This window comes from Phalacrocorax aristotelis, chromosome 9, assembly GCF_949628215.1.
Source record: "Phalacrocorax aristotelis chromosome 9, bGulAri2.1, whole genome shotgun sequence".
Lineage (NCBI taxonomy): Eukaryota > Metazoa > Chordata > Aves > Suliformes > Phalacrocoracidae > Phalacrocorax > Phalacrocorax aristotelis.
Window position 1 is genome coordinate 3,207,816 of NC_134284.1, and position 26,624 is coordinate 3,234,439.

At 36.6% G+C, this 26,624-nt stretch overlaps 1 protein-coding gene across 1 annotated transcript in view; it reads left to right on the top strand.

Moving 5' to 3' along the window:
- Window positions 1–26,624, top strand: part of LOC142061785 (formin-like) — a 145,428-nt gene that overhangs the window by 18,748 nt on the left and 100,056 nt on the right. Inside the window, exon 3 of the mRNA XM_075103219.1 lies at window positions 6,641–6,702. Coding sequence (XP_074959320.1) covers window positions 6,641–6,702 — 62 coding nt within the window. The remainder of the gene's footprint in view (window positions 1–6,640; window positions 6,703–26,624) is intronic.

A 26,624-nucleotide genomic window follows, 5' to 3' on the forward strand; every position in this document is an offset into this window, starting at 1 on the left:
GCTCATCCTCTGCTTGGTGTCCCCCAGGTCCTTTTCTGCAAAGCTGCTTTCCAGCAGGTCCTGGTGCCTGGGCTTGTTCCTCCCCAGGTGCAGGACTTTGCACTTCCCCGTGTTGAACTTGATGAGGTTCCTGCCAGCCCCTTTCTCCAGGCTGACAAGGTCCCCCTGAATGGCAGCAAGGCCCTCCAGTTTATTAGCCACTCCTCCCGGTTCTGTGCTGTCAGCCATCGTGCTGAGGGTGCAAACGCTCTGCAGCTCTACACTCTGCACATATTCATAAATGAACGGGAAAAGTGAGACGTGAGAAGGGGAAGCTTGCAGCTGATACGAAGTTAGTAAGAGTAGTGCAGATAAGACCTGAATGCAAATTTAGCATTCTTTCATGAGAATGCAAATATTTTTCATGAGAATTAAAAAGCAATAAAGACAAAAAAAAAAAAAAATCTAAGATTGAAGGACTATGCAATGAAATGGCAAAGGAAATCCAAAATATAGAACTATTAAGATGTGCGCTTGAGGGAAAAAGTCCTAAATACAGATAGAGAATAATAAGCTCTGATCTGATCAATACTCTTTAAAGACAAGACCTTGATGTTAAAATATATCTTGGGAAATGTCAGCTCAGTGCTCGGTAGTGATCAAAAAGCAGCTGAAATGGTAGGAAGTACTAGGAAAGAAATAAAAGATAAAACCTTATAGATCATCATAATGCTGTTGTATAAATGTCCACATTTTGAATTTCATGGGAAACTGTAGTTTTGTCAACTCGGAGAGGGTACAGTAGAGCTGTAAAAGGTTCAGAGAAGGACGGCAACTTTGATCAACAATATGGACATGTTCCTTATGAGGAGAGCTTATGTAGACTAATATTCTTTCAACTAGAGGAGAATCAGTCCAGGGGGTGTATGATGGAGATCTCCCAAATCATAAGAAACAGTAAATGGGCAAATGGTGAACGGTTTCTTCCAGCGCAGGAGTTGGATGCATCAAATGACCCTAACAGGTGCAGATTCAAACCAAACTGAAGGGTCTTTACCTACTGTGCAATTCTTTGCTGCAGGATGTTGTCCGCTTGCAGGAGTTTTAAAATCAGCAATGCACATTCATGGAAGAGGAATCTACTTGCAAACTATTAAATATGCAAACAACTTTTCTGGTTTAGAAAGTTCCTGAATTGCAAATCAGATTGCTGGAAGAGTGTACTGGAAATGTACTGATACCTTTTTACTGCTTTTAAATTTTTATATGTCACCTGCTTTTTGACTACTGAGACAGGATGCTAGGCAAAGTAGGCTTTTGGCTTGTCTCAGTAGAGATATTTTGGTCACTATGAAACAGTCGCATCGCTCTGCACTGTGGCAGGTCTCAACTTGCTTCCTCAGGGGCCTGTAGAAATAGGAATAAAAATAGGTTTTGCACTGTGCTCCCAAACCTCTGTAAATTATGAATATGTGACATCAGTAATCCCAAAGTAAGATGTTTTTGCTTAATTCACTGCACTTTGGAGTGCCTTCTGGAAACTGAATCAGTTTCTGGTAAGAGTTTCAGCTCCTTTTTCCAGCTTTCTGCTGCTTTAATGGACTACAATGAGCTTACCTTGCCAAACTAGATATTTTATTTTAGTTACGTAGCTGTTTTTTCCCCTATTATGCCTTAGTGCAACTTTTCTGTAAAATCTGATTGACTGGATAACCCCCAGGAGCCCTCACTGGGTAACAACTGTTCTCCTGAAAGTGATCTGGACCAAAATCAGAACTTGTAAAAGTGGTTTGATCTAGACCGCAGACATCTCTCTGCCCTGCTTCTCTGAGAAGAGAGGATCTTTGTTGCGTTGGTGTGAGTTGCACATTGGGTGCAAAATAGGTACGGAAAATCCTAGAAGCAGGAAGTATGAATGTGAAGGACGAGAGTGCAGAAAAGTGGTAGTGGCGGTGAAGGGAAAAGTCGTTTTGTCATCATTATCGTTCTCATGATAGTGAAGGCCAAGTAGAGTTTTGGTCTATCTGAGAAATCCGTATGATTAGCAAGACTGTGTCAGATGCCTGTCTTTCCTACCGACTATGGCAAAACATGAGAGTAAATGGAAATTTAAGTTTAACAGTAAGGAGATTTTTTTTTTTTTACAATTACTAACTGATTTATTTGTCCAACAACAACATAGAAAAGGGAAGCCTTGCACTGTCACGTCACTGTTTATCTTTAGTTTTCACAGAGGCCTCTATCCAGCTTCCTGGGTACTTCGCCAACTTTCATGTTACTTTTAAAAAAGTATTTTAGTGAAACATTTTTCACTAACCTCGTATACTAGAACACATTGCTAACTAGCACCAGATGTAACAAATATGTGTATTTATTGAAGACTTTGTAATATGTATTTGCTTTATCTCACCGTCTTAGAAGAAGCATCCAGTTTTGTGAAAGTTTGCTTTAGCTGCAGTGGGTTAAGTAAAGAGTGTGCCGGAATGGGCAACAAATTCCGTCATTTATTTAATTTTTCTTGGGATGGAGTCCTCTCAAAACAAAGGAAAATGTAGTAAATTAGAAGTAGTAAATGAAAATTAAGAGTTAGAGCTGGTTGGAGCTGAATCTATGCAGTGAGATTGTTTACTTTTTTGCTTGTTTGCCTTATGTAAAGAAGATGTTTTCTCGGTAATGAAATCATAATTTTCGTGTGGTCATTCTCCAGGATATGCTCTTGCCATCTGATTTGTATCGGATTTGTTTGTTTCAAAAGCTCTTCAGAGTAATGGCTGCATGAGGGATAGCTAACTGACTTACGCCCTGCAGCCACTGTCTTCCTGGCAGGCTGTTTGGAGACCAGGCAAGTACAGCAGGATGTTTGTACAATCAGTCGTCTGTTATTCAGCATAATGGAAGACTTTCAAACCTCAGAAAATACAACTGCCCTGGTGTGCTGGCATGGAGTACAGTAAAGAGTCACCTTGTGACACAAGATCAGCCTGGATCTATAAAGTAGGGTGTGAAGAAGAGGGAGTCAGTCTCTTTCAGTGGTGGCCAGTGTCAGGACCGGTGTGAGCACACACTGAAACACCGAAGGGTCCGGCTAAACATTAGGAAACACTTTCTCACTGTGAGGGTGCCTGAGCACTGCCCCCGGTTGTCCAGAGAGGATGAGGATGTAGGTTTGTGGAAACATTCAAGAGCTGTCTGGACATGGTCCTGGGAAACCAGCTGTAGTGGGGCGGGTTGGAGCAGATGACCTCCGGAGGTCTCTTCCAAGCTCAGCCATTCTATGATTAGGAGCTTTATTTCACTGTTGGTGTTGAAGGTCCTTAAGGTATTGCAGCACCAGGAAGCGGGAGGTCATACAGTTCATTTGCAACCTTATATCTCAGCTGGCTCTGAGAACTAGCCACATGTGTCTTAACTAATAAGGCTGGACGAGTTACGACGACTGTGTAGAATCAAGCTGACGACACGCAAAGCTGTATCAGATTTCTTAAACTCTGGCATAGTTAATTTTTAACCTAGACAAATCACTTGTTGATAAGTTAGAGTCTACTGTGTTTCTGTATTGTTTCTGTAGTCTAGATGAATCTGTTTTGCGAGTTATATGGAATTTAAGAACTCAGTATTTTAAAAACCTGACCTATATTTTGTTCGCAGTACGGTTCCTTCCATTAACATGTCATTAGTGTTTATTTTCCTGTTGTGATTTTACCATTCTAAGCACCATCCCAACACCACTGCATGATGAAACTTTATTATTGTCTGTATTATGTTGTCAGTATGTTCAGAAACTGATTTTTTTTAATTATACGGATGTGCTTATTCTTTCTAGTCAAATTCTTCAGTGTTTTAATGACTCAGATTGCCATTTCTGTGTGCAGGATGTTTTCTTGGTATGTTAACTATCCTTGTAGAATTATACCAAATTAAGGTGACTTCACAAAAAATATGAAAGGAATGGACATGAGTTACTTTGTATTATACTATATATACTATAATTGTGATTTAATTTCTTTTTCATTATAATAGCTTACACACAAAAACAAATGTTTGCTTGAGAAGAATTAAAAAGGTACTTTGCTGGGTGTCAGATTCTATCCAATAGGTAGTTTCTTATAGGTAGAAATATAATGGTAGAAATAAGCAAAAGAAGCTTATGCTGTAGAATGCCAGTTTATTGCGTAGTAAACAATATATTAAATACGTTATGGTATATCAATTTATAATACACTTGCTTTTATGCAGTAGCAGTGTTTTAAGGAATGAATTAGGTTTATTAATTCTTATAATCTAGCACTTTCTGAGCATATTTTTAAGGAATAAGTAATCCATAAAAGAATTGCTACTCTCTATCTTACCTCTGCTTTAGAACAACGATTAAATAAAGCAATCTCTAGAATGTATTTCAGAGCTTTCGGCTAGAAGTAATGAAAAACACGTGCCAGCTTAAAAAAAAAAATAAAAATTTTGCATCTTGCAAAACGTTTGTCACAGACATTGAGAAAATTTTTTATTTTTAATTTTTTTTTTAAACTTTTTATGCTGTCTTAGGTTTCATCCATGGTGGTTCTTCCATCATTCTCTGACTGCACACACATTTGTGCCAAGATAAGAAAATAAGCAACAGAGGGTTGGGTGGACATGGTGGAAAATCTGCTTTTGGTGCCAGTGCAGGTCTGTGTCAGCGTATGTGAGCCATGGCTCTCTTATCCAAATCCCAAAGCATGTTAAGCATTGGGCAGTCCCACACGGGAAGTAGATCTTTTGTTATGATAGATTTGTGTCCTTCTGTTAGCCAAACTAAGAACTTTTTCAAAGTTCTTTCAAACATTTTCAAAGGCTGTTGTTTGCTTCAGTTATCACGTAACCTTAAAGAGCTAAACTTCAGGTCAGGATGTTCGCAAGGTTCATGCCCGGCAAACCGGGTGCTTAACCAGCTGAGGTGCCGGACGGGTCGCAGCTCCTTCGGGGGGCCCGAGGCAGCTGTTCTGTTCTGTCCGGTTTAGGTGAATGGGTAAACGGAACATGTGTCCAGAGGGAATATCAACCAGCCAAAGGAATTAACAGCAGAAAAATCTCGAAGTCTGTAGACTCTAACCAGTCTGAGAGTTGAGCAGAGCCGTCAGGCAATTTTCCCATGCTGGAAAGCTCTAGGAAGAGTCCCATTAGAGAGGAAGGGGTTGTTTAGGTAGATACTATTACTAGTTAGAATCACCCAGGTTTTTTATTGTGTCCTGTAAAATATCAATCCCTTTTCCTTCTGGTTTTGTATATCAATTCAGCTGCTTGCATATAGTTTTGCCTGTGTTTTTTTAAAAATAGCTTTGCATTAAAAGCTTCCATGTCCATGTTCCATACAGATTTCAGAGTGATGACTGGCTTATCTTTCCTTTCCTCTTTCCTCCATGTGCCCTCAAGAGAAAAAAGAAAAAAAAATAAAAGCACCTAAGCAGCGGAGTATTTTACTGATCTGGTCCTCTGGTGCATGCTTTGATGTTGTAATGCTGTTTTATTAGTTCTACTGTTCCAGGGACCATGCAAACCCCTTCGTGTTAGAGAATATTGACAGCAAAATTTAGTCTTTGGACTATTTTCAGTCCTTGTTTAAATTAAGATTTGATTCCTTTTTTAGCTGAGGAAGCAAAAGCCAAGCCAGGGAACTGGAAACACGCTTTTGGATGAATTTTGATTTGGAAGCAGATAGAAGTGGGGCTTTAACAGTCTAAGAAGGAACTCCAGTTGCTTGTTTAGGAGGGCTGTAGCTTCTGGGCCAATGTCTTACAGAAGACAAGCTTCTCTTAAATCATTACACAGCTGAAATGAAAGGTCTTGTCTTTCTTCATCTGGCCAAATGTAGCCATGGTGTGGATTGAGGGAAGCCATAGTATGAGCCCCAGGTTGTAGAGGTCCGTTTGGTAAATCTACACCTTAACGTTGCAGCCGTCACTAAACCTGTGTAATAGACGCCCAGCCTCCTTATTTTTTCATTGCTGATTTAAATTTCTCGGGCTTTGTTTCATGCTTTCAGTTTTGTTATACCTTTGGATTTTGTCACATTCTTGCTAAATGGAAGGGCTATTTAGTACCCAGTGAAGGTACTTAAACCCGGTAATTAATCTTCATCTGACAGAATTCATGTAAAGAACTATTTGTATCTATTGCTTTTGGGCACTTTTCCAGGTCTTCAGTGATATTTGTGATTAATCTTCTATTGAATTTGCCTTTGTATAGTCATTGTATGTTTACAGTTCAGCTTAATTCATTGTATTTAATGCATGTTTTTTTAGAATTCAGGGGTGTGTCTTGTGCATGCATGTGTATGTCATAATATCCTATCAACTCTACATTTATCTGCAAATCTCAAAACAAAAGTTTCCCCTTGTTATTGCAGTCTAAAGTATCTTCTTCCCTCCGTTTTCCCCTCAGCATGGAAGACCTCTTTGCTTTATTCTGTGCTCTCAAACACCATGGAAAATCTGGTCATGTCATCTTAGAAAATTACGCTAATTACTGTGTTCAGATTTTCTTTTCCATCACCATTGTAAACGGTCTTTTATTTGAGAACCCACATCTGCATCCTGGACCTGGTGGTGTTGTGTGAAATATACTATCCTGAAGATGGCACAATATTTTCTGACTCTAATGGAATGTACTTTTTTATTTTTTATAGAGTACCAAGCTGCCATTTTGCATTTAAAGAGGGAACACAAGGAAGAAATTGAAACATTAAAGGTATACATTTGTAATGATTTTTTTGTTCTTTCCCCAACTCTAGTGCTTTTTACACATTTAAGTAGTGTTTATATTTTCTATCAAATGTTAAGAATTTGTTTATTTCTAAAAGTTGTTTTCAGTTGACTGCCAACTCAGTTAAAATTAATCTGGTTAAAGTCCGTCCATGCACTCATATATGATGGCAAAAAGCAGGTTTATGTTTCCCCTTTGTAGTAGTAACTTTATGTTGATGTAACTTCGCAGTTTTGCTTGTTGTTGTACTCTTAGATTCTTCCCTCTAACTCAACAGTGCAGTGCTTTTGCATTTGTTTAGTATATTAAGGCACTGGCATTTAACTACTTTTTCCCTCAGTGAAACATACTTCTGAAGAAGCAGGTTTTTTGTAATTTTAGATTGAAAAATAAGCACAGTAATTCCATTTGTGAGACTCTCTGAAATTTAGTTTTGAACATTCTTTACTGATGTCTGGTTTTGTAAATGTAAACTTGACCAACTGTTTAATTGTTAAAATCAGAAGAAAAAAAGTTTAATGTTAGAACTCACTTTCCCTTGGCACGATGGACTCTGCTACGCAAAGTGAAATATTACAAGGAAGTGGTTTTATGATAAAAGCAGAAACTTAAATGGTAGTGTAAGTTAAAGTGAATTTGTTGAGCTGTCCTAGTTTAAAGAAAAATTAAAAGCACCTTCCTTTTCTCACCAATTGTGATATATTCTTAAGCATAGCTGCTGTTCTAATACAGGCCCATGTGCTTACCCTTAGTGTACAAGTCATCAGGTACAAAACATTCTGTGTTTTCTTTGTCATGATTGAGGCAAATAGAATAGAAAAAATTAAATTTACTGACACAGAGAGTCTGATAATCCAGTATATTGATACATTGAACGTGTCATTAGGCAGGTCGCGTACAGTGACTAGTACAAGTACAGTATTTGTATTACACAGCGTAATTATGTCTTTGTGTGTGCACAAAGGCCAGGACACAATGGACGTAAAACCTATGAAGTTGAGAGAGCTCAGTGAGGTCTTTGAGTAGGCAGAGGTGGAATGGTGGTAGCAGCTTGTGGCGCGGACAAGACAGGCAAAGAGCCTCTTGTGTGTGCAGATCTCTTCAAGTTCATCGGGGGGAAATGCGAGCTAACACCAAGTAAACGAAACAGTACAGAACAGTAGATGGATGCAAGGGGGATTTACTCATTCTGGGAGAGTGTTTCAGAGAATACATAGTGTCGATGAGAGAAAAAAATGTGTTTGTGCATCTCCAGCGACCCTGGAAACAGTAGGGGGAGAGGAAAGAAATAGGAGGCAGTTTCATCTTTCATTAAAAGAATGTTCATCTTGCACATTTTGTTTTCCGTAAAAGGACGTCTGAAAGACACTGGAGGAAAAGAAGATTCATTTATTTGCTGGTCATAACTTTGAATGATATAAACATTCTTTTTTAAATCAGATTATTATTTTTTATCTGGATTATTGGAGTTTTCCTCAAATATCAGCATGTCATAATGATTAATTGTGTTTATATGTATCTTGTTCAGTAGTCAGAAATTGTGAGTGGGTTGTTTCCAGAAAAGAAAAATTGTGATGTATCTTTCGGCACCATAAAACCTCACTGTTTTATATATGTATGTAAATAAAATTAGAAATGAGCTAAAGTGCAAATATTTGCTGTCCATGATTAGTAGAAGACTCATGCACTCTTAGCAGCAATGTCCTAAAGACCATGTTTTCTTATATTGCACGCGTTTGGTGATTATTTTCATGTTTGGCGCTGTTTTATCTTGCACTATGTAGTTCCAAAGGCAAACCAGAAAAGGTGATATAAATGTTTTGTAGGCCTTTTAAGTAACAGCAGTGAAGTGTAAGGTCTATATCATGATAATCAGAAAAATAATTGATTCAGAAGAATAGTGCTTATGTTTATTGTATGCGAGACATAATTCAAACAGGATTTTTGGATTTCCATTTTGGAGTTACTCATAAGTTACGGGAGACTTTGCACAGAATTCTGTTCGTAAGTTTGTAAGACTGATGATTCCGGAGATATAATGTGATTTTTCTTTTTACAATATTGAAGGACATAAAAACTTCCTAGACCAAAGGCCAGTTGAAGCAAGCATCGTGTTTCCAGCAATGACCAGCAGCGAGTGCTTAGAGAACACATGTATGAAATACAGATTATAAGGGCAATGCCTTCTTCCTGTATGGTGCTTTTTGTTTTGATGTAGGGGTTTTTTGGCCAGCCTGAGCGTCTTCATTGTCTCTTCCTTGTTGCTTCTGCTACTGCTGCCTCCATGCCCCTTCCTTTTAACAGTCTGCTGTTGATTTGTTATTACTATGTTCATTTCCTGTAAAATTCGTATGGAATACCCAGAGTACAACCAGAGCTTTACCCATACCACCAGTTTGAAAGGGTTGAAGTGGATTCTGTAGACATTTGAAGTTGTAATGAATGTAGCAGTCTTGAAGGGTGTAAAACAATCACTGGATGGGAAGGGTGAATGACAGTGTTGTATTTATTTTATGTTGGCATCTTTATGTTATCACAGTAACTTGAAGCTTTGTTCCTTTTTTTGCTGTTGCTTGAAATCAATTCTAGTCATGTAGCGTGCATATTAATTAAATTAAGATCACAACATTTATTGAAAAAAGTCAATTATTGATTAATGTGTACCGTATCATATTGCACGACAATCAGAATAACTGATAAGATATCTTAATGGGTTCATTAATGTACCTAATTCAACTGAATCATCCACGTGAAGGTAATTTTTAGAAAGGGTAATATAGTCGATTTAAATACTGCGTTTTTACCCATTTAACCTTAACTACATTTACTAGTTGCTGTGTTCAAAGCATTTCTTGACTTTTTTCACCTATTATTTACCAAAAAAATGAATTATATATTTCTAAGACATTGAGCTATTTCCGTTCTCCGTTGAATTTTTCACTTTTCCTGCTCCTACCGCTAGATGTCAGCTAAGTCTTTCAGAAGAACTTCCCAGAGCTTCTCTTGTACCTGTGCAAATTTCATACTGCCTTCTAAATTGTGATAGTGTGTGTAGCGTTAACATCCTGACCACTGTTTGTGGATCTGGCACAGTCTTAGTTTTAGGTCAGAAATTAGCTTGCGCATTATGGAACTAGAATTGGAGTTGCTCAAGAGATAAGTAGTAGCTGTCATTACCTTAATAGCAGAACCAAGTATACATTATCTAAAACCAAGCAGATGACAACGGCTTAACATCAGATCAAAATATTGTAAGTGAACTACTGACTTCGGAAAGGAAGGAATTAACTTGAAGGCAATATTCGGATTGCAGTAGTTAATAGGTAATCCAACACACAGCTGCGCAAGGGTGCAGCGTACTTCTTCGCTTTTTTCTGTAAGCTCATTTGATAAAATGAGTGAAAAAGTTTTTCCCCTAATTTCTCCTTCTTCTCTTTAGCACAAGGGTACCAAATAGCCCTTCACCTTCTGTTACACGGATGTTTTATACTGCTTTAGGAAGATGGAATCAAAGCCCTAAGATGTCCTAAAACTCTGCACCCTATGCATGGATCTTTGATACAGGTTATTAGGTTTCCACCAACTGACTGTGTCTTTCACATGTTCCCAAATGGAGAATAATAGTGTCTAATTACAGGTTTTTAAATAATTTGACTATATATTACATGGTGCACGTTATATAATATACATTGTAAGAAATTATAATAGCTATTTGGTAACAATAAAATATACACTATAGATAGCTTGTAAATTATACAATAAATATTATGTGATAAAATAATATTTCTACGTACTTTGAAGTATTTCATTGCAAATTTTAGAAAGAAATGTGTAGTTACATCTAACGCAGTTATGAACATACTATTGAAACTTCAGAAATGGTGAATGATAAAGCAATTGGTGTGTAACTGCCCATGACATTATGAAAGACCAGGCTGGCCTCATTTAGAGAAGTATGTATCATGGGGTGTTTGTAGTGACATCTGTGGTCTCCTTAGTAGTGTTTGCATTTTTGCATTTTTGCGAAGGTTTCAGGAGCTGAAATGTAGAGTTGGGTAGAAAGTCGTTTTCTTTTCATAGAAGAACGTGCTTAACTTTGAAAACGATTTCATATCATAAATTGAGATTAAAGACCAGTGCCTCAAGGTGCCACAGGAAAAGGTTGAAAAATGTGGCAGAAAAAGGAAGATGAATGGGAAAGTCATAACACCAGTCAAAATTGTCTGGTAATTTCAAAATGATTCATTTTTATTTTGTCCTGAGACCACAAAGGCATAAAAATATTTTCTCAGTTACTGAGTGAAGTAATAAACCTTTATCTATGTGACAACCTTTTCACTCTTTTACAAATCTGTTTTTACATCTCTCAAGCTTTACAAGTCCTTCACTGGTCATTTGTCTTTTCTCTTTCCCATTTATTTTCCCTCACAGCCAGTGTGCTTCCATTTGTGAATGCTTCTACTGCAAAATAAAACAAAAGGTGCTGCTTTTCCCTGCTACATTTTGAAATTTGTAATTTGACTGTAGGAGGCAATGGGGAATTGTGCTGAAAGCTGTTGTGTGCCAGAATGCTTGTCAAAAAACTCTTTCATAGAAGTGGGTGGATTCACTTTTATTTTGAGATTTTAGACACCTTTTACTTACATGTAAAAGTGAAATTTCATTTCAGTTTCAGAAAGAACATCAGAAATTGGATGCTTTAAGATCAAATCAAAACATTTTCAAATATTTGGATTTTTCCTGTATCTTCTGTTTGTAGATAGTTTCCTACAAGAAAGTGGACTTTTTTTTTTAACAGATTCAATTGAAAAATTTCTGACCTGCTTGCTTTTAGGTAGGACTCTTTCTTATTCCTTTCTGGAAAAAATAAATTTTTAAATTTCTTTTTCCCCTCAGTTTTGTGTACGCATATATGAATTCTTGCATAGGATAGGGATTTCACTATTGTCAGAAGTCACTATGTTTTGAAATCTACTATTAAAAATTGGGGGCCAAAGAGAAATAGTGTTGAAAGCTTTGATATGCCACAGTACTTAACAAAACAGTGGTTAAGATAATGGATAATATGCTGACTTCTGGTAATGAAATTTTTCTTCAGGATGCTGAGATTGTTGGTTTTAACGTTGACAAATTGAAATGCATCTGTAAGATGGCTAAGTTCTTTGTGTGTTCTTCACTGGATTTTCCTGTCCCAGCTTGCACAAATATAAGAAAATCTGTATCATGTATGCTTCTGTCTGGTGGAGTTGCAGCTCAAAGGAGCAGCCAAGGTCAGCAAGGGTTTATTAGTCAGTCTTTCTTAATGAGGTGTTCAGGCTTTTCAGCATTTCCATGTGGTGTTACTGATAAAGGTCTCCCAGCTTGTAGTTAATTATTGATACGACTCTTGCCTAACTTGAAATGTTTCAGTCTTTTGTGTACGACTGCTAAATGTATGGTTTTCACCACTGTGTGTGTACTGTGTGTCTTTATGAATCTTGTTCTTGACCGCTTTGTCAAGAGAGGGAATTCTCCCTATTCAGTGTGGTGCCTCTCTGCAGTGCAAGACAGTGAAAATATAAAGACTGAGAAAAACATTAGAAGTTTGAGAAAGAGGAGACTGAAATCCTATGAAATTGTGTTCAAATATCAATTTCAGTACTCGTGAGACTCTCAATGGGAGCAAGGTTGTCTTTAAAGTATGTATTTCGTAAAATAGAAAAATCCCAGCAGGAGAAAAATAACCCTGTAATGAAAGATTTGCATGGCCAGTGCTAGAGAAGGTGGAGTGGCAGACTAGGGAATGATAGCAAAGGACAAGAGCAACAAAACAATAACTTTCTACAGGGTGCCTACGAGCACACAAAGAGCTAGCGAGAAGCGCTTTAACCTCTTTGGAACCACTTGTTCACAATTTCATCTTCTTTCAGAAAGGAAGCTTGGAACCATTCTTCATGGTGTATGAAGATATTTCCCAGTTCAGTGCTTAATTATGTTTAAAATCTTGCCCATTATAATGCCTATATTCATGTCATACTCCATAATCAAATTCTTGATGAAGTTTTAAGTATCTCTGCTTATTTACATTAAGCAAAGTTCTTCCTCCTCTTCTCCATTGGCTTCCTATTTTCTGTATTTTTGAAGCAATGGGTGCCTTTCATCCTTATTTTTCTTTAATCATATATTTACATTGTAATTGTTTTCTTATCAGATAGCTTGAGCATCCAGGAAGACTTTTTTTTGTTGTGTTGTTTTTTCTCACTGCTACTTGCCATGTCTGATATTGCCACTATATTAGTTTCATCGATACATTTTCACTGTAAGAACTTGGATTGTTTAGACTTCATGTCAGCTGAAGAATGCTGTTAATTCCATGTGTTGATCCAAGGATTCTCCTGTTTATTTAAGAAGTTACCGCAGACCATATTCCATATACTGAATACAGTGAAAGTCTCTTTAACTCTGTGTCAGCACATGGGCATGGACCTGTTATTACATAGTAAAAATGTGTGTAGAGATCAACAAGATAATTTACAGCCTTAAAACTTCAGCAAGACTGAGCTCCTGCTCAAATTTAGACACATTACAAAAGATTGCCTAATTAGGGCTAAAGTGAAACTCTTCTAAAAAAAAAATCATTATAAAGCCCTGCATTTATCATAGTTTGTGAGACTGAATTTATCCCATCACCTTGAGTAAATATGCTGTGCACTCGAGAATGAAGTAGATCACATACTGTGAATGTGATGACATTTTATTTGGAAGACCTCTGTAACAGAGGAAACAGTTGTCTGCAAGAGAAATTGTGTGAAACGTGATCATTGGAGTATAAAAGCCACTAAGAATTAAGTAGTATCGATGTTATCTTACTGTTTTGATTTTGAAATCATGTACCCCATGTCTCCATGCCCAGGTACCTGCTTTTTGAAATTTACTACACCAGATGTTTGTTTGAACCTAATCGTTGTAAGCCATCTCACTGAATGAAATACGAAATTTTCTGTAGTTTAAAAATTCTGGCTCTAATATTTCTGTTTGTAGAACAGGGACAAATTTGGCAAGGATGAACATTGTGCTGATAGAGGGAAAATCTGCCTGGAATTGGAAGTTAAAACTTTCAAAACAAAAATATTTTTTCTCATATTCAGTAAAGACGTCAGAGTTTAGCAGCTTCCGACTTTGCAAATCTAGTGTTCATTGTACTTATTGCATCTTCTGGTGCTGACCAAATTTTTATGTGCCGTTTCCACAAAGCCACCAAAGATACTGAAGGCACCAAAGTTGTTACAACACTGGGATTACCCTTCCAAGAATGCTTTGAAACTGGAAGCTAGGAGCCTGTCTCCTGGCCCCCTTTTTGATGATGAGGCAATGTGAAAGAAAATCCACTGGAATTTGAAGCAGACTACAAGAGCTAGAAAGATGTATGGAGACGTGAGAGGTGGAGCTTTAGGTAGAAAGTAGTGAGTAGAGATACTGGGACGAGACTGGCAAGCTAGAATGGGAAAAAAGTCTGGAAGTTAATATAGAAAACTGTAGGAGAGAGAGTGCGGAGACTTGGATCTGAGTATCACGATACAGGGTTTGCTTATAAATGGGCAATTTCCCTCAGAATACGTATCCTCGAATAAATGCAGTGTCTATTCAGTATTTGATTTTATTTTTGTTGGTCGGTGAGTAATACCCTCCCTTGTTTATTGATCAAAACGTGATCTGAATATATATAGTTTCATTATGGATTTGCCAGTGTCACTAGTTTTAATTTGTCAGAATATTTGATATGTATAAATTGGATTTTACAATATGTATTGAGATAGGCATGTATTATTATTATTTTTCATCTTTTATGTCCAGAGACCTAAGGTATAACAGATTTATTGGGATGCGTACGTTTCCATATATGTTCATATCACAGTTAATTTTTAACTTACCCTGCAACTACAAATTGGATCCCAGAATCTTAAGATAGTTGCTTAGAAAGTGCGGCGTGCCATTGGTTACCACTTGAGAAACACTACCTAAAATGTCTTGTGACTCATCTTGCAAAACTTTGCAGTTTGAGCAAGTACAGAATCTGCTTTTCCAGGTCAGCATTCTCATGCCTTTTTTCCAATACTGTTGTGTCTCTTCCTGAGGTTCCATGCTCTCTTCATTCTGTACCTTTCAACTTCAGCGCATAATGCAGTAGTCTTAAAAGCTCGCAGCGTTTTCATAATACAGTTTTCAATTATTGTCTGGAATAACTCCCATCATGTTCACTGAATGAGATAATGGTTCTGTCGAAGAGAAAGTTTCTGCACAGCTGCGCTACGTGGAAACGTTGATGGAGAGGGAGAAAATTAAGGTTGTCTGGCAGCGACACTTGTAGTTTTCCCTTTGAGTAATTGACCAAGGTTGGTTTTTTAACACATTTCTGTGTGCGCAGTATTTTCTTCAAACTCTGTAATGGGAACATCTAGAATAATGCGGTGATGCATAATTAGCATGTAGTATACATTAGTCTGAAGTAGGTACGTCTCTTCCGCGGTTACAGAGTCATTTCCATAATTGGTGTTATACTTCTGTTTACCCAGGTAGAATCTCTGGAGTTCACAAATTGTATCTTAGATAAGTGTACTGATATCTTCATCCGCTAAGGGTGGTATAAGCATCTCTACGATGATACAAGAAGACTAGTTATAAACGAAAAGTTGGGTTTTCTTCTAAATATTACCTGATTGATGAATATTTAAAGACTGTCTTTTGGTTTTACCACTAAAGTTTATGATAGTATCTGTAGAATTGGAAGCTTCCTAGTTAAACTAAGAGAGAAGTCATGAAAGGTAACTCTGTGTGTGTAGGATTTTCTCATATACTTTGCTTTGACAAGGATATCTGCAGTTTGAATTTTCTCTTTAATCATTGTAATTGAGGCAAGCATTATATTGTCAATATGAAAAAAAATCTTTTCTATAATGAAGTTGTGAGGAAAGGAATAGGTGGGGGCTTTTTGATCTTGCGTAGAAAGTGTGTAACTTAATGAAAACTGTTGTTTTCTGAATGTGAAGCTGAATGTGAAATTAACTTCTGCCTTCATTTCCTTTCCTACAGAGGAAGAGATTGTGTTTTTTTTGCTTGTGGTGTAATATATTTTATGTTGAAGGAAGTACTGTTTCACAAAGCAATCCATTTGTTTCGATGTGTTGAGGTCCCTCTCTATAGAAAATGAGGAATGTCATATTTGTAAGCATCAGAGAACGACTCTTTTAGGTGACTACGTTCCTTAAAGTAAAATTGAATCTCTGTTGTTATTTTGATATCTGGTGTCAAAAAGGCTCGAGAAAATTAATTTCCCTCCATAGCTAGGAAGTGAAAGGCTTGCTAATCCTCAAAATCTTTTCGTTGTTTTCATTGCACGTGTGAACTCTCTCTGTATTGGTGGAGAGGCTAGTCATCTCCTCAGAGTAGGTATTAATATTTTTAGACAAAAATAATGTTCATACAGAAAGAAAATCTTCACTTTCTAAAAGTGTAGAGTTACTTAATTTTATTCTACAGCAAACTCGTAGCACTGTTTGGCTGAATATTTCCTGTTGAAAAGTAGTATTCATTGTTGCCCATTATCCTTTTTTAGATATCTAACTTTATTTTTGCTTATTGGTTTCCATGTGCTGTACTTACACTGCTTTTTGTTTCGCCTTTTGCTTCAACCAAATCGTTGATTGCAACTCAGCAGAAAGTGATATATATCCTTTCTTTCCTATGTAGTTACAAAGCTTTGTTATAATGGCTTAATCTTGCAGTCTGGTTGCCAAAGAAATTAGTTCTTTATACTGTGAAGCAATGTTGACAGTGAACTTTCCTTTCCTCCTCACCCCCTCCCCAAAAGAAAAGGAAGAAAAGAGAAGAAAAACAAGGTTGCATTACAATTTTGGCAACATCAGCCACACTAATAAAATCAAATTCAATGTTGTTTTACGACTTTGAATTTATGTGACTGCACAGGATCAAAGGATTTGTATCCCACTGGACTGCAAGGTCTATAGTTCATGGCAAAAAAACTCATCAAAAAGAACATTTTAGTAGTAAGGCTTTTCATTTTAATCAGCCACAGTAATAAAAAAGCTGTTAGGTGTCCAAAAACATTCTCCCAAGATCAGAGACAACTTGCTCTCTACTACAATCAGTTTTCTTATTGAATCCATACTGCCTCCGTAGTTTTTGTCACTGAAACTTCTTCTTCAACTTCTTTTCAGCCATTTTTTGCATTGTTTTCACATTTTACATGCCAAATCATTACATGCATCAGTAAAAGTAATGATTAATAGAAATTCCCTGGCAAAGGAGAAATAGTGTCACTTCTTTAAATTGTCATCAGAAAAAGTGATTAACTAAAATGAAATACTAGCCTATATTTTTATATATTGTATTTTAAAATATTTTAATAGCAATAATTATTTTTTTTCTCCATGGATATAATCTGTTGAACACCAGCACAAAGCAGAGGTGTTTGTATTTTTTTTACCTATACAGGCATCGTAACCTAGGCTGTCCTAAGACTAAGGTAGCAGCTACAAGTGAGAAACAGAATGGGGAACGTTTGTGATAGGAAAGGCTGTTGTTACCCCGTTTGGATTCTGCATGTTAATTGTTCATCGTCCTAGTTCAACAAAAGTTTGTAATGAATTTTTACCATATGGTATGGTTCCATTCTTTAATTAGCTTGGCCTCAGAGAAGTTGCATGCAATATATCATTTACATTTATTGATGAACTGAGGCATTTTGAATCGCCTCGTTCCATTCTGCAGAATTTAAACGTTTAACAGAGTTAAACAATATGTAGAGGTTTTAGCAGTGAAATTGCCCATGAAAGTACCAGTTTTCCTTGAACAGGTAGGTCTCAATTTAGTTGTCTAGCCTTTATTTACAAACCGTGTAAGATTTATTTTTCCTAGCATGAGCTGTTTTGCATTTAGAGAGAATCAACACGTGGTCACTTTCTGCATGGCGTGACACGTATTGGATGTTACATGGCCTCTTGTAGCTCCTGGACACTACTCACCCACAAAATTCTGCTGTCTCTGGTGTTCCCTTCTTGCTGCTACCTGCGATACATGCAGGATTATATTGGTTTTTGTCCGCTGAATGTTTTCATCCCTTTATTATTTTTAAAAACAGTCATTCAAATGACCAGAAACTTCAGTATTAGGGAGAATTTTATAAGTTACCTTCCAAAGATACAAAACCTACATAAAATGCTAAACTATCTACTGTTAATATTTATTCATTAATAACCTGAAATGTATCCCTTTAAGCACGTTTTTAACAGTTGGCTTTATTAAGTAATATTTAGTCTAGTTTTTTAGGGGTGCTATCATTTATCTCGAGGGATGGCATTGCTTAGCAAATGTGCCTGCGGCAAGAACTTAGTGTTTCCAAGGCATTAATAATTTTCTGCTTGATATCTGATATATCTGATTCAAGAAGGGTTTAGATTCCAGTGAGATTTCTCTGCATCACAGAGATGCCACGGTAGGGCACATCTCTTATCTGGTGCTAAAGCTGACATAATAGGATCCATAAACGTGGAGTATGATGTGGAGTACAACAAACGTTATTAGAGATATTCTTCCATATATTGGAATTCATGCTTACAGGATTTTGAGAGATTACCAAGAAATTTCAAGGACACATCAAGGGTTCTACCTGCGAGTTTGCTTAGAAGTTACCGAGAGGGGGAGACATTTACTCTTACGAGGGTTCTTCTGAGTAAAGATACATGTAAATAGGACGGCTGTAGAAAAGCAGGGACTAGAGATGAGCTGTTGTTAGCTGTGTATTGTATAACAAAATTCTCCAAGTGAGTTAATTCGTGTAATCTAAAGTGGTTGGATGGTAGTTATTAATAGGGAAAGGACTGAGGGGAGGATATGTATACGTGCAGGAAACAAAACCTAGATGAATGTAATTTTGCAGAACCATTTACGGAGCAGACACAAGGCAGTCAGGATGAAGAAAGCAAACCTTAAGGTAACCTGGAAGTCACTCTGTGAGGAGCATGGGAAAGAGGGCAGAACATTAAGGGAGAAGTGAAGGCCCACAAACAGGAAGAGGAGATGCTGAAGCCTAGAATATAGGACTGCGTGCAGTACATAATGCAAGGGGTGGGTTGTATCTTGTATGGCATAGTCCCTAGAAATGCATGGTCCTGGTCAGAAAACAGCTGCAGCGTCGTTGTGTCGCAGATCGGCTTTGCATGGCTATTCATACTCTCCCTATAGCAACAAGAATGGAGGTGTATTTGTTAGCTTTATACTTACATGGTCACTGAAAGGTTAGCATTAGTGCGAAAGAATGAGCTGATTCAATTCCCACTCCCACTATATCCCACTGTCAGCAGGCTTACTTAATAAGTCCTAGTTGTGGATTATTATTTTTTTTAATTTAAGGTACTTCTTTTTTTTTTTAAACCCAGTTATTTCTTATTTATTGTCTTTATAGAGCCTCTAGACTCAATATGTACAAACGCACTGGCAAAAGCTTGCAGATCTTTTGACAGGCGCTTCTTGTTGGAGGCAGGCACGCAGGCTTTGCAATTGGAAGGATGGTAGCCTGGCTATTTTTGATTGTGGATCCCTGAAAGTGGCGAAGAGGAGGAAGAGAAGACAGAAAGCATAGAGAATCAAATTGCTGAAGAATGGGATTTAATTTAGGAGAATAATAATTTTATAGGAATATAATGAAAATTAAGGGTGACCCCAAGCCTACAATGAGTACAGCCATTTCAGTGACACGTTTCCCATGCAGTATACAGTTGAATAACCATAGAAGATGAAACAAGAAAAATGAAGAGAAAGCCAGCGTTGAGAATTGCTGGGAAATAAGTTCAGGGAGCAAAGCAAAGGGATAATACAACTGACATACTATGCAGAGGGTGGAGAGTGAAGAATAGCTGAAGATGTTAATACATGTTGCTTAATTTTGTATGCAGAACTGAGTCTATAGAAAAGAAGTATTCAAAATATGTTATAAATGCAAACTAATTCTGAAGTGGCATGAAGAACTTGTTACTGGCTACATCAAGAATAGTTTTGACTGAAACTGGAACAATGAATTGGAATAATATTAGAAACATAAAAACATGCAAGAAAATGTAAGAATTTGTTAACTTAAATACTCACTGTAAAAATGCCATGCTTGATTTGAATGTTTTTGCAGTAGAAAGAGTAGATATTATTATGTTAATACCTTCAGTTTCTTACTGATTTTCTGTATTCTGAGAAGTGCAGTTTGCTGGTTTTGAAGTTTTTCTAACAAAGAATTAGAAAATACCAGAAATAACAGCAGACAGAGTACAAAACATAGTTCATTGCTCAAAAATAATTTCTCCTTACGCTGCCTGTAAAAACCTACTTGTATTGTGTGTATCACTTTCTCTTACATTCATTCAGTTGTTCACTTACCTGTTTGTGTTTTTGAAGTTGATCTCGGTTATGTGGTGTTTCTTCCAGACAGGACAAGAAAAAAGATGAAATGAAGTGCATCATACTGGTTATTTCAGTACAGTCAAAAAGGTGAGAGAGGGAAGAAGTAGTAAAACTTCTTTACCATCTCCTTCCCTTTATACCAGTCTACAAATACAAAGTTTTATTTTATTATGTATCCACCTCGATTGGTGTCATAGGGAGGCGAAATCCATGAGTGAATTCAAAATTCCAGGTTGATGGCTTTACTTTGTTCTTTCTGGTAGATAATTCACATGGCTTGTGCTGTTACACTGCCAGTGCTTTTTTTACATTACTCAGACCTTGAGACAGTATAACTACGAGTCTTATAAAGGCTGGACATGTTAACTGCATCCAGCTTTCTGTCTTCTGTTACGCTTTCTGTAACAGCTTCCTTAAGCTCACAGTAATATACATTTTATAATGAAACAGAGCTTTTGACAACTTCATTTGTTATATGAATATGTGTTTAAATATAGCAATCCATCTGTTAAGTACAGCTCCAAAGTATTACGTAAGGAAGGAAGGTATTATGGAAGACACGTTCTGAGCCGTTCTAAATGTGTAACCAATATACTCAAATACTTAATTATTAAAACTCTTAATATAAGATATGCAACTTGATCCTCTAGGTTTCCTTTTCATAAACAGCGATTTTTACTACTCTGTTTTAAATAGTTAAGCTATGAAAGGTGTGCTTTGGTTTTTGGATGTTTAATGATGTTTGGCATGTCAAAATGCAGTTTAATTACAGTGTTGAGTAAGTGTGCAACTTAGTTATTGGAAGAATATTTTTTATAAATGCGTAAACAAATAGCTACGTGCTTGGTGTCTCTTTATAGGTTTTGCTTAAGTGTAGTAACCCGAGATTGAGGACCTCTTCGTAATACATCCTTGTAGAAATGCTAATTGTTCAAAGAATCACAAATCAGACTTTACAAGTAATTGCAGGCGTTGTTAAATCAGAAATTGTATTTCATAACACATCAACATGATATATATTTTCACAGTAAATATTTAAATTATCAAACAATTAGTGCTTAAAATGTTATGTGAATTTTAACCATCTATAGTCCTATATATAAAGTAATCATGCACATGATATTTAAAAAAAAAAATCTGTATGTTACAGTGTAACTGGGTATATTTTAATGATGTGCTGTACAAAATGATTTTGTACTCTAAAATTACTGGCTATGAGGCTGTATTTCTTCCTCAACTACCCAAATGCCAATAACTGTTAAATAACTAAATACTCAAAAATATATAGAAAAACAGTCTTCTGTATACCCACTATGGTCAACTATCCTCCCAACTACTTTTGCTACATTTCCTCTATAAAACTATGTATTTAATATTTTGAACTTAGAAAGATAATTTGGCTCTCTATTCATAGCCTGTACAAATATTTCTGGGAATGTTTAAGAATGGTCAATCATCTAGCTTACTTTTTACTATGAGGTGTAAGAATAATCCTTACTGCGTACCCTTGAAAATGGTGATATACCATATGTAACTGATTATATTTGTTGAGGTATTTGTTAGAGAGAATTTTTGATTTTTACGTAAATTGGCACAGGTTTAATTTTTTTCATTGAGAAATCCTTTGCTAAATCTCTGATTGTTGTTAAAATTTAAAACAAATGTATGTTTTTTCAGTGACAGAGATTTAACAAAAAAGGATTTTTTTTCCCTTTGTCAACACAATACAAGAATAAAAAGTGCGAGCTCTTCCAAAAACCGAAGATGAAATTACTTAGAATGAACAAAACCAAAAAGTCAGAGGCTGTCTGTGAAAAATGTGGTTTTCCTCTCTTTTCTATGCACACTACTTTGATGGCCAAAACACTATTAAGAAAAAAAAGCTGTAAAGTTTTTGTTTTTCATTGGCAACTCAATAATTCTTATCCTTTTTCTTTTCTTTCACTCTTTGTTTTTTTTTTTTAACATGCCCCCTTCCCCCAGCATTTCCAGTTCTAGAAACTGTATCCTTAGATACTTCGTGTCTTCTTTATTCCCTTTTTTCTCAATTTCATGGCTTGGCATAAGTAACTAATTAGAGGTAACAATCAGTGTACAGGCTCAGAGAAGGGGATAAAATCGAGCTCACTTTCTCTCTACTATGTTGTTTTTCCAGGCTAATTAGAGTAAAAACTAGTAAAAGTGTGTGTTTCTCAGTTAAAGAAGAGGTCTGTCTCTGATATACATAGAATAGCTTTGTTCATTAAAGACGTGTCATTTTTACACAGTTGCTTTTCAGAGTAGCGTTGCACTGTAAACACTAGCCAAGAAATGTTATGCATTAATAGCGAAGCATTAACTTGCTAGTTTCAAAGGAGAAGTTCTGTATATTACTTGCTCTAAAGAGCGTTTCAGGGAAGTTTTTAAAAAATATCTTACTGTTGCACTTCTCAGGTTTATTTTTTTTTAAAAAACATTTAGGGTGCAAATAAGTCTTGACTAATAACAAGCCAGCAACTGCTTTTTGAATGTAGATTGCTGCAGAGATTTATGGTTTCCTCATATTCATACATACAAATTGTTCTAAAACTTTTCATATCAGAGCAATCTTATGTCAGGGTTAGAAAGTCTTTGTCCATATAAAATCACATTATGTAAAGAAATTATACAACAAATACACCTGAGCTGATTGCATTTAATTGACTAGATCAACTCTAGTTGACTATATTGCCTGTATTAAATGACACTGTAATCCTTCTGTCACCTATCAGAGCACAGAGAAAAGCTGTCACATTGATATTGAATTTGTGTCAAGCCATTTAGGCAATCAGTAGATTACATTCTGAGGGGATGAGAGGATTTAGTCTTTTTCTTTTGTGATTAATTACATGCTTCATCATCTGAGACTGTAATGATTAATGGAAATATGTACACTGATTCAATTTTGGGGCCTTTTCTTCCTTTGAACCTGTGCTTCCTATGTTCCCGAGTCTCATGGAACCAAGGCTGAACCGTTGGCATTATTTGAGAAAGAGTCTTGCCTTTTTCTTGTGTTGTGTCAAGTCACTTAGCAGGTGCAAAAAGGAAGTCACTGGAGTCACACAGCGGAGGGCTGGGTGTAAGGGGAAAAGAAAGACATCAGAAAGCCATTACAAACAGAAGGCAATTACAAAAACTCTTCTTATTTCCAGGTCACAGTGTATCAATATTTTAGATATTTGCATAATCAGCTTTGTAGCATGGCAATATAATGTATTTTAGTAAGAGGGGTGATTTTTTCCTTTTTTTTTTTATAAGGGGTGGCTTTCATTTTACCCATTAACAGTAGCATGTGTTTAGGAAGAGGGTAATACAGGTCTTCAAAGCTTATATATAAACATCTATGTTTAAGGGAACTGAGAGTCAGCTGGGATCATTTGCTCTGGTGACATGGTTTTACTCAAGGAAAATTGATTATGCACATTCCAATGGCAGATACCAGGCAAACCGTGAGAAATGGAAGAAACTTATCTGTGGGTACAGCTGCACTGGTGAGGCTTGAATAGCAAATAGGCATGGACCTTATTTAGTCAGAATCAGAGGCGCAAAAACTCCAAAACCTGCATTCCAGGCAAGGGCAGGTTTGGAAGCAAAATAAGACTTATCAGGGAGAGGGATAGGCCAAACCGCCTCTTTATTCAGCCTCTTCAACATGGCTATTGGGTGAAAACAGATAGCCTATGGAAGAATGGAAAAAGATGCATGTTAGCCAGGAAGGCTAGTTTTAGAGGTCAGGAAAGCATAGGATTAAAAGGACAGTTGACAACACTCAAGCTGCAAAGCAAATTTAAGGGTACAGTGGAAGTATACTTCAGCACTAGAAACAGAAAAACTAAGGAAACAAGAGGGGGGTGTTATCCAGCAAGGGTGAGGTGGAGACAAAAGGTAATGTAGATTGAACCTAGAAACTTGGTACTGAATGAGCTGCCCCAGATTTCAACAGCAGTGATCATGAATGCAGGGACAGCATTTTTCTTAAACTGAACATACACACAGCTTTTAGTAGCTGAACAGAGCACAAGGATTATTTTTTTTTTTGTGTATGACATTCCTATTTATATCTTCTCATAAGGAGTTGTTGACTCACGACCAGTTTGTGATACACTGTCCTTCCCAGATCCTTTTCCACCGGAATTGCCATACTGCTGATCAGGGGCTGTGTGCACTGTAGTTCTCTTTTTTTGAATCATAGCATGTATTTTCAGCCTGCTTCCTTGTCTGATAAAATCATTCTGAATTCTAACAGTGTTCTTCAGCACACTAGCGTAGCATTGTTTGCATATTTATCACTGACAATGAATGCAAGAAAGATTGTACCAAGGTAAGGCAATTTTTTTCAGTAGCGTACTGCTGTGTGGATTAGCCTCAAGCTACTCAGGAGGTACTTTCCAATTTATGATTAAAATCTGACTTCAGCACATTAAGGATTTTACAGTACATTTATTTATATATTTATAATTTTGAGCTGGCAATATGAAGAGGGAATAGTGATAAGGTTTTATTGAAACGTACCTGCCTCTAATCTGGTATTTGTAACAGTAATCCGGAGAAAATATATCTCTACTCTCATGGAAATTTAGGCAGCTGTATGTATCAATTTTGTGCGCGCGCGTGTGGTACAGGAGAGGGCAGAATATATAACAAAAACTAGATAATGTCACTGACTGCCTGGCAAGAGCCACTGACACAGTAAGAAGCCAGAGATCCTCTACATGCCAAAGCCTCAGGGCTTAATTTGATAAACTCCCTGAAAGAGTGGATTAATGCTGCAAGGAAGTGAAATGGTCAGGGGCGTGGGAAAATGCGTTCCTTGCGCTGGTTTGTTGAGTGTTGAATCTACATATACAATCCCAGTTCCTTGTATGAACGCTGTTGAGAAGCAGGCAACCAGGCTTCTAAGCACGTTAGCAGAGTGGCAAATGCGTTTTTCAAATGAAAAAAATTGTTACCCTGTATATCTAAAACATGCTGATGAACATCTCCAAATTGTTCTTCATTATGTCTTGCTTTTATTTTATACAGAAATTTATCCAGACATTTTACTCTGGTAGGTTTCCAAATCCTCTACCTTTCTTCAGGAATAAATCACGTTCGTTCATGCTGCGTAGGGCGGCTTTCTAAGCTGTAGTTTTCAGCCTTTTTCCCGTATGTTCTGTCCATCCTTCCTCCCTCAGACACCTTGTTTTCCTGCTGATTTTTTTTTTTTCCCATTTCATTCTGCTTAAAATAGCTGTGACCAAACAGTTATATTCTGATGAATAGCTTTGGTCATTGTTCATCTTAAAGCAGTTCCCAAAGAACTAGAAGTCTGGTGCACGATGTGCCATGAAAACAGACTTGGTATATTGCCAACATGACAGTAATAATTACTAACGTGATTCAGTAACAAGATACTGAATAATTTGAACTGTACCTATCCAACGGGATAATTTGAACTCTATCTGTTAAAATCCCTGTAGATTTGGATTTATCTAAAAAATGGTTCTTCCCAGCAGCCACAGGTATTGTTATGTAGCCATCAAAAACATTTTAAAGGAGTGTTGACAGACACCTGGAAATAAAACTGTAAGCTTTGGTAGACATAAGTGTACCATAGTAAAAAAATAATTGGTTCCCGTTTAGATAAAAACAGTATTTTAACCAGAAAGGTTGTGCACAAGTGCTTCTAACGCTAATTTCTATTCCATAAAATGTCTCTGCATTCATGTTATATTTTTGATATTTCAGGATTCTGGTGACAGGTATCGTATAAATGTAATCTTGATTTATTTATTTCCTCCTTGAAACTGTGAGATGGAAATAGTTCTGTGATATTCCATTTCAGTATGTTAGACCTGTTTATAATAATGTAAAGTATAAAAAGATTCAATTGCTTCTATCCTTTGTTTTATGAATTGTAAGAAAGAAAAGATTTACCTGGGTATGTACCGTACCACCAATTGCTGTAGCAAAATTTAGTGACTCATCTTTATAATAAAAATACTAACTATAAATTCCATGTATTATGCATCGGAAGAAGGATTCTAAACTAATACAAATCCCACAAGTTCTAAAGAATAACCCATTTGTAAAGTCAAGAAATCATCTTGTATAATGGATGGTTGTACTGACAAAAAGGTTGTGTCAGAATGTACTTTAGTAAATAAGAACTTTTTTTATTACTTATTGGTCTCTTATACTGCAGTCAGTTGGAATAGGCTGCGCTTTTCCATCGATGAGATGTTCAACTCAGATTCCAAGTGTGTCATTTTTGTTAAGCCTGCTTTTCTTTTTTGTGCTTGGTAATTTTAGCTTTAATTCTTGTTTAGGTTACTAATTTTATTATTTTTATTAACTGAAAAAAAATGTGACACTAAAAGGCAAGACAAAGCATAAAACTGTCACCTCAAATATAATTTGGAATTTAAGCCACCAATTTTCTATTGTAAATTGAAGACTGAAGA